The following is an 8,260-nucleotide window of genomic DNA, read 5'->3' on the forward strand; positions in this document are numbered from 1 at the left end:
ATATATATATAATATACATGAATATATATACACTCTCTGAGTGGTTGGCGTTAGGAAGGGCATCCAGCTGTAGAAACTCTGCCAAATTAGATTGGAGCCTGGTGTTGCCATCCGGTTTCACCAGTCCTCAGTCAAATCGTCCAACCCATGCTAGCATGGAAAGCGGACGTTAAACGATGATGATGATGATGATGATTTTATTATTAATGGACAGGACTAAGGTGGCGAGCTGGCAGAGTCGTTAGCACATGGGCAAAATGCTTGGTGGTATTTCATCTACCACTACATTCTGAGTTTGAATTCCACTGAGGTCGACTTTGCCTTTCATCCTTTTGGGCCTGATAAATTAAGTACCAGTGAAACTGAGGTTGATGTAATTAGCTATTCCCCTCCCCCAAATTCCAGGACTTGTGCCTATAGTAGAAAACATTATTAATGGGCAGGAGTTACAGGATGACTAAAGATGCACACACACACACACACACACATATATATATTTGTATGTATATGTGTGTATATGTTTCTATATGTGTGTGTGTGTGTGTGTGTGTGTGTGTACTATATGCATTGTAATCATGCCATTGTGGTTATGCTTATTACATATTGAATCATTTAAATCTTTACAGATGAAACAAGAGATGACGATGTTGAAGATAAACAGCGAGCTTGTGATTCTCTGATCATGTGTATTGTTACATCACTCAATCAAGGACTACGAAATGGTGGAGGTATTGGAGATGTCCTGCGCAAGCCCAGTAGTAAGGTGAATTTTTATTGCATTGTACATGCCAGATTTGAAATTCTTTCCAAGATCCTGAGCAAGATATGGTTCAAAATGTTTCACAGAGTCTACAATACAATATATGTTTTCCAATCTCATCCAGTACTCTCATTTTCAAATAACTTCTCCTCCCCATCATTACCACTGCCATCGGTTTGTCATTAAATTAATTTTAGCAAAAAATATTTTAGAATCTGCAGTACTGATTTATTATTGTGTAGGCACATATAAAATCATGGTGCTAAGGATAGGGGTACGGACATCATTTTCTTCTTGAATAATTAACATTACTGCATTGTCCTTGGAATTCTGTTTGGCTATGGCTTTCATCTACCACAGAGTTTTGATATTTCTACCTCCAAGTCTTTATATTTAGCTCATTTATAGCCATCATCTTTAGACAACTATGTCTCTTGGGAGACATTATTGGCTAAGATATTGCTTAATTATTAGTAGGTCTACCTTGTCCTTATTTTATAGACTTATGTCCAGCTAATTTGTGTTTTGATTGCTCTGTTGGTGGATACTAAGAAGCCTCATAATATATATTATAAAGATGATAGTGTTCTTTATTTGTTTAAGCTATTACATATTATAAAAACTGTTTCAAAATGATTTGTTTTTCCCTTTATCTTAATGTTTCAAACCAACATTTAAAAGAAAAAAAATAAGTAAAAATAATAGCTTTCTTGTTACTTTGTCTCCAAATGTTGGATTCTGATGGAAGGAATTATAGGTGCTAGAACAGCTGATTGAACAGTTCAGCAGTAACTAGCACAGAAACATTATCTTGTTCAGCTTAATTTGGAAATATTTCATTAGGATTTGACTTTTGAAAGCAAATACAGAAGAATATTTTTGTCCAAGTTCTCTAACATTCTTGTGTAGGAAAGTATTTGAAGATGTAAAATTCATAGGACATGGTCAGAGATTTAGGGACATCCTCATCAAGAAACTTGATGAGAGGGAGGAGGAGCTACAGACCTCAGACATAGAAGGTAACTGGAAATCCCTATGGGACAGCTTACTGAGTGCTACAGACCAAGTCTGTGGATGGTGCAAATGTGGAGGTGGAATAATACAGTAGATAAAGCCATTAAAGCAAAGAAATAGGCCTGGAAAACCTGGAAGGGTGGGAGTAGCAGGGAACTGTACCAGACTAGCATGATCCGCTGGATGTATAATGTCAGTGTGCACACAAGACAGAGTGTAAACACCCTGAGAGAAATTTTGGACATAAGAAGCATCAAATGTCATGTGCAAGAGAGGCATTTGTGCTGAAATGATCATGTACTACGGATGGATGAGGAGAGTTGTGTGAAGAAGTGCCACTCCCAAACAGTTGAAGGAATCTTGGGTAGAGGTAGTCCAGGATGACATGGGATGAGGTAGTCCAGGAAGACATGGGATGAGGTGGTGAAGCATGACCTCCAAACATTGGGCCTCACAGAGGCAATGACAAAAGACCGAGACCTCTGGAGATATTCTGTGACTGCGAAGACCCAGCAAATAAAGTGAGTTCACAGCTGTAACCTACACCAGTGTCGCATAATCAGCCCCAGCCCACTCAAAAGTACTTTGATTCATAGGGCGACATGCTGTGCTTGAGGAGACCTATTGAGTCAAGTACATCAAAATCAAATGGAATTTGTAGTTGTGATCTCCGTGCCAGTGGCACATAAAAAGCACCATCCAAACGTGGCTGATGCCAGTGCCACCTTGACTGGCTTTCATGCCGGTAGCATGTAAAAAACACCAACTGATTGTGGTCGTTGCCAGCCTCCCCTGGGCCCTGTGCCATAACACGTAAAAAGCACCCAATACACTCTCAGAGTAGTTGGCGTTAGGAAGGGCATCCAGCTGTAGAAACACTACCAGATCAGACTGGAGCCTGTTGCAGCCTCCTGGCTTCCCAGACCCCACTTGAACTGCCCAACCCATGCCAGTATGGAAAACAGACATTAAACAATGGAAAATGTCATTTATTCAAACTAGAATAGATAATGTTCTTGTTTCATTTGTTTAGCACCTGGTGAGCCTTTATTTAGTACACTTGTATTCAGAAGTGTGCCAGCTGAGACTAACCCATTTTTCCCAGATATATAATCCTCAGTGTAGTCACAGATGTGGATCTGTAGTCGAGAAGCTTGCTTTCTAACCATGTGATCTCAGGTTCAGTACCCCTGTGCAAGGGGCAACTGGTAAAGTGTCTTAACTAAAGCCTTGACAGTGGATTTGTTAGATGGAAATAGAAAGATGCTTGTTGTATGTATGTGTGTGTGTGTGTGTATTTGTCTTGACATTAAGTGATGGCTATATGTGTCACTGTCATACAAGTTCATTTCTAGTCTTCTGTGGAAAGCATGTTTGGCCAGGGAAAATATTACCTTGTTTGGAAACAAGGTGAGGTTTGGTGACAGCTGTGGTTGTCATAAATTACTATGCCTCCATTTGAAAATAACAAAAGAACTTGAATAGTTAAGTTGGTTCTAACATTAAATGTAGTGGGTATTAAAAATGCTTATGCAGTGAGTGAGGGAAAACAATATTAGTCAGTAACTAATGTTATTTTAATTTGTTTGGCAGGAATGGGAAACAGTTCTGATTCTGGATATGTGTTGGTTTTATTATGACCTCTTCAGCTAAACTTAAACTTCATATTTACTGAAGGAATGATGAGAAAGATTTACTAAGTAAATGTTTACAGAATGGCATAAAAATTAGAATTGTTTTGGAAACAAATTACTTAAGTTAACCAACGTAATGCTCTTTTGCCGCTAGTGAGTTCTGTCTTCAGTATCTGTTGTCTTTTACTTGTTTTAGTCATTGAATTATGGTCAACTGGATCAGTGCCTTCAAGGGCTTTTAGTTGAACAAACCAACCTCGGTACTTGTTTCTTTCTAAGTTTGATCTTATTCTATTAGTTTCAATTACCAAACTGCTAACTTATTTCGATGTAAACAAACCTAAACTGATTGTGAAGCAGTGGTGAAGGACAAGCACTCACATACAACAGGTTTCTCTGCAGTTTCCATCTACCAAATTCACTCACAAGGCCAGGGCTGTAGTAGAAAACATTCGCCCAAGGTGCTGCACAGCAGGACTGAACCCAAAATCTCACAGTTGCAAAATGAGCTTCTTAACCACAGCCATATCTGCACCTATAGCCATGACTATTTCACACACTTTGCAATAGCAGATACTAATTCCATCCTTAAACATTATAACAATTGATTTACTTTGCAATAATAAAAGGATTTTCTTTTTCCATCAAAAATAAATTTCTGTTTACTTTTTTTTATTAATTATTTTTCTTTTTGCCACCACCAGGAACCATTGTTTGTTGCACGAGTCATCTATGACCTTCTGTTCTTCTTCATTGTAATTATTATTGTCTTGAACTTAATATTTGGTGTCATCATTGATACCTTTGCTGATCTGAGAAGTGAAAAACAGCAAAAAGAAGAAATATTAAAGAACACTTGTTTTATATGTGGTGAGTCAATGTTTACTCCATACTTTTTCTATATGTATCTTATATTAGTCCTATATTTATTTTTTATGTTTTTCTTTTGTTGTTCTATAATTGTTATACATGTGTTCCAAACTTCTTTGTGTGTTTCCCTATAGTGTTCTCATACTTGTTCCATAATTCTTAATGTCTTTGTCCTTCTATACTTGTTCTTTGTGTTTCTTCCTATTCTTTGCATTTTCCCTGCTATATGTGTGTGTGTGTGTTATATATATATATATATATATATATATATATATATATATATATAGAACATATAGCACTACAGAACAGTATAGAACTATATAAGAACACATATAGAACTATAATATGTTCTATATGTGTTGTGTAATCCCCTGTGAGAGTGCATAGCCCAGTGACTAGGCTGTTGCACTCATGACCAGCAGTGCATTGTATTCTTGAGCAAAACACTTCAGTTCTCGTTGCTCCAGTCCACTCAACTGTAAATAAGTAACACTATAATGAACTGGCATCCCATTCAGGAGGAATCATGGCCTGCCCACCTAGCCAGTGTGTCGATTTGTTCAACTAGAATTCCTTTGAAAGCTAAAACAATGCAAGGAAGCACATTATGACCAACAGTGTATAACAACATCCATTAGTCTGGTTGATACAGTGATATAATACCCTATTGTTGACCCTATTATTGCCACATTCTTAATACTACTAAACATAAGAGTAGTTGAGCCATTGTGTTCTACTTGTAAATAGTATAAAGCAATGAACTTGACAGAAACATATTTAACATTTAAACTGACCATATCTGACCCAAATGTGCTGTCTGCTTTATGCTCTAACAGGCAGATCCAGCCTATCACAATTACCCATCAATGCCATTCTGAAAATATATCACATCATCAAAATTTCAAAGCTATGAAATAATGCACGATTTATTAAAAACAATGTGAATGAGAAAGCATTACATTTGACAGAATAACCCGAATGCTAAAAGGTTCCTGTTTGGATATTCTAGGTTCAAAACTATCAATATCCAAACAAATAAGGCAGCTTCTGTGTGGTAATGTAACCTGCCAGAAATAACTGCTTAATTTCTCTTAAGTCCCTACTATCTTAAAAGAAAAGCAAATTTACATTAGACAAAGTCCTAAATATACAAAAAGATGGGATGGTCATGGCTAGAATGCCTTTGATTCAAAGAGATGATTTGGAGCTAATCAACAAAAAGTAATCATGTTTTAGCTCCAAATTAACCCTGGTCGAGTTTATTTATGACTTGCCCTGTTATTTTTGTATTCATATTCTAAGACGAAAATGCAACATCCATCAATTGAATAATCAATTGTTTATGTTTGAGACATTTTATTATTTTCTTCTAATAGTTCTGGGAATGAAAACTTGATCCTGAACAATATCTGCTTCTACTCTTGATATGAGGAGTTATTTAATGTTTTCACTTTGTCTATGTCAACTTCATTGAACATAGAAAATATCAGGGTCGATTTTGACTTACATTACTCTTATATCAATAAAATGAATACTTAACTGTTGGAGGTGTTATTTAATCTATTGTTTTCCCAATACTGGCAAAAAAAAAATGTATGACCATATAACATTATAAAACATTTTTATTTTTAATGCAACTATTATTTTAATTATTAGGTTTGGACAGATCATCATTTGATAACAAAGCAGTGTCTTTTGAGGAACATTTAAAATCAGAACACTGTATGTGGTATTATTTATTCTTCATTGTTTTGGTCAAAGTAAAAGATCCCACTGAATTCACTGGACCAGAAAGTTATGTCTATGCAATGATTAAGGTGAGTCAACTTAAGCATTATCTTAAAGCAATTTTAGTCAGTTGAACTTTCTTACTTTCACTACATTTATATTGTTTTCAGTTGTTGTTGTTATCAGTTACTATGAAAGGAACCAACCTACAGCTATTAGTTTCAGTTGAGTTTCTTTGTTTTCTTCTGGATATAACTTTGCACTGTATCCACTTGTGGCTCCCTAATTCCAGGGATTTGAAGAGTATGAAATCACCTCTTAGCCACTTTTGTTCCAAAGTCCACTCTTACCTGACGTAGTTGTGCCTGTCAACATCCCAGCTATAAGATGGGTTTGTGTATCACAGGAATGTCCCCAGAAGGAGGTCACTCACAAACACCCTAATGGAGAAAAGATTGGGACTGGCTCTGCACAGACTATACCCACTATGATAATAAACCATTGTTGCCTTCTGGGGTACTTTATTAAGCATTTAAAAAGGAGTAAGGGAGTAAACCCCTACAGAACATCTGGAAAGGGAGGCTGTAAGGTAAATATATACAGCTAAGTTTAATCAATATCTGGCATCCCCTGTGGCTTCATGGAAGCTGTAAATGTATTGACTTGACTTTCTGTCATAGAGCAACTATGAGTGAAAAGGTGGTCAGTGTATTTGGAGCTAGGCACTTCTGGAAACAGCCTACACATAGTGGAAGTGGTTAATCTATTGTCTCTACAACAACAGAAAAGGCCATCATAAAGTTTCTTTCTCTATATGACATCATTGAAAGAAAAAAAAAAATACAATATATCAAATTTTGTATCAAGTTTGTTTCCATATGAGTTTTGTTTTGCAGGATAAAAATTTGGACTGGTTCCCTCGTATGCGAGCTATGTCTTTGACTGCAGAAGAGAGTGATGGGGAACAGAATGAGCTACGAAATTTACAGCAGCAGCTTGATAACACAAATAAATTGGTCCTTACCCTCTCACAACAACTCATAGACCTCAAAGAACAAGTAAGTTAACCTCAAAGAAGAAGTAAGTTTGGAATTTTAATTATCATCTCCTTAAGCCCATTAACAGATCAGTAGGATGTTGTTGTTGGTTAGTCTATATCAACAAAGCCAAGAGCCTATGATCAAAGCCATTCCAGACAGGAACATCCAGTATTTTATGTATAGTGTATCTTGGACTGCATCATTAAATGTAACCTTCCTTTTTTTTAAAATATGGTAGGGAGATTTCATTGCTATTCCTAATAGCTGAAATGGCTATTTCTTTTACTTGTTTCAGTCATTTGACTGCAGCCATGCTGAAGCACTGCCTTTAGTCAAACAATTTGACCCCAGGACTTATTCTTTGTAAGCCTAGTACTTATTCTATTGGTCTCTTTGACCAAACTGCTAAGTTACGAGGACATAAACACACCAACATCAGTTGTCAAGCAATGGTGGGGGGACAAACACAGACACACAAACATATACAAATATATGACAGGCTTGTTTCCGTCTACCAGATCCACTCACAAGGCTTTGGTCAGCCCGAGGCTATAGTAGAAGACTCTTGCCCAAGGTGTCACGCAGTGGGACTGAACCCGGAACCATGTGGTTGGTTAGCAAGCTACTTACCACACAGCCACAGCTGTGCCTATAGCCTTGCCTACACCTATTGCCATGCCTGCACCTATGTTGAGAATCTCTTATTGACTTAGTTATATTTAAATGAAACCTGTTTTATTCATCATTAACTTAATCTTTGAATTTATATATTTTTCTCTTTCTTCTTTCTTTAGATGACTGAACAAAGGAAACAGAAACAACGTTATGGTTTACTGCATTCTAACACATTACCAATACCAAATAACCAGAATGTTTGATTCCTTCATTCATGACAAAATTTTCACTACTAACATCTTAGATTTGTTCAATGGAAGCTATTGATGTTCTCAATGTCATGTGATGTTTGTACTGCGTCAAGTTCTCAAAACTGCTGCACTTTTACCGCTGCTACCAAAGAGAATTGGTCACTAAGCTGCTGCTATCTTAGAGAATTGGTCACAAATATCTCATTCTATTCACATTGAGTAGAATATTAGACCTTATTTCAGTAGTTACTTATTTAACGGGATTTTTCGGTTCTATATTTTTATTCCATTTATATATTTATTTATATTTTTTGAGGTTTCTTTGGGTTTCTTTTTTTTTTTTTTTTT

General features: G+C 36.4%; 2 protein-coding genes across 6 annotated transcripts in view; one reads left to right on the forward strand and one right to left on the reverse strand.

The window, feature by feature from the left end:
* The window catches only part of LOC106882671 (inositol 1,4,5-trisphosphate receptor type 1), a 314,426-nt gene extending 306,176 nt beyond the window's left edge, over positions 1 to 8,250 (forward strand). The window contains exons 54-58 of the mRNA XM_052978577.1: positions 627 to 763; positions 4,113 to 4,278; positions 5,935 to 6,095; positions 6,903 to 7,064; positions 7,841 to 8,250. Of these exons, the coding sequence (XP_052834537.1) occupies positions 627 to 763; positions 4,113 to 4,278; positions 5,935 to 6,095; positions 6,903 to 7,064; positions 7,841 to 7,924 (710 nt within the window). The 3' untranslated portion in view covers positions 7,925 to 8,250. The remainder of the gene's footprint in view (positions 1 to 626; positions 764 to 4,112; positions 4,279 to 5,934; positions 6,096 to 6,902; positions 7,065 to 7,840) is intronic.
* The window catches only part of LOC106880453 (uncharacterized), a 44,601-nt gene that overhangs the window by 23,228 nt on the left and 13,113 nt on the right, over positions 1 to 8,260 (reverse strand). Inside the window, exon 1 of one of the 5 annotated variants that reach the window (XR_008267201.1) lies at positions 4,075 to 4,195. The exons of the other annotated variants lie outside the window; for them this stretch is intronic. The gene's annotated coding sequence lies outside the window, so the exon portion shown is untranslated. Of the gene's footprint in view, positions 1 to 4,074; positions 4,196 to 8,260 lie in introns of those variants that run through there. 5 annotated transcript variants of the gene reach the window in all.

Source organism: Octopus bimaculoides, chromosome 2, assembly GCF_001194135.2.
Source record: "Octopus bimaculoides isolate UCB-OBI-ISO-001 chromosome 2, ASM119413v2, whole genome shotgun sequence".
NCBI classification, from domain to species: domain Eukaryota; kingdom Metazoa; phylum Mollusca; class Cephalopoda; order Octopoda; family Octopodidae; genus Octopus; species Octopus bimaculoides.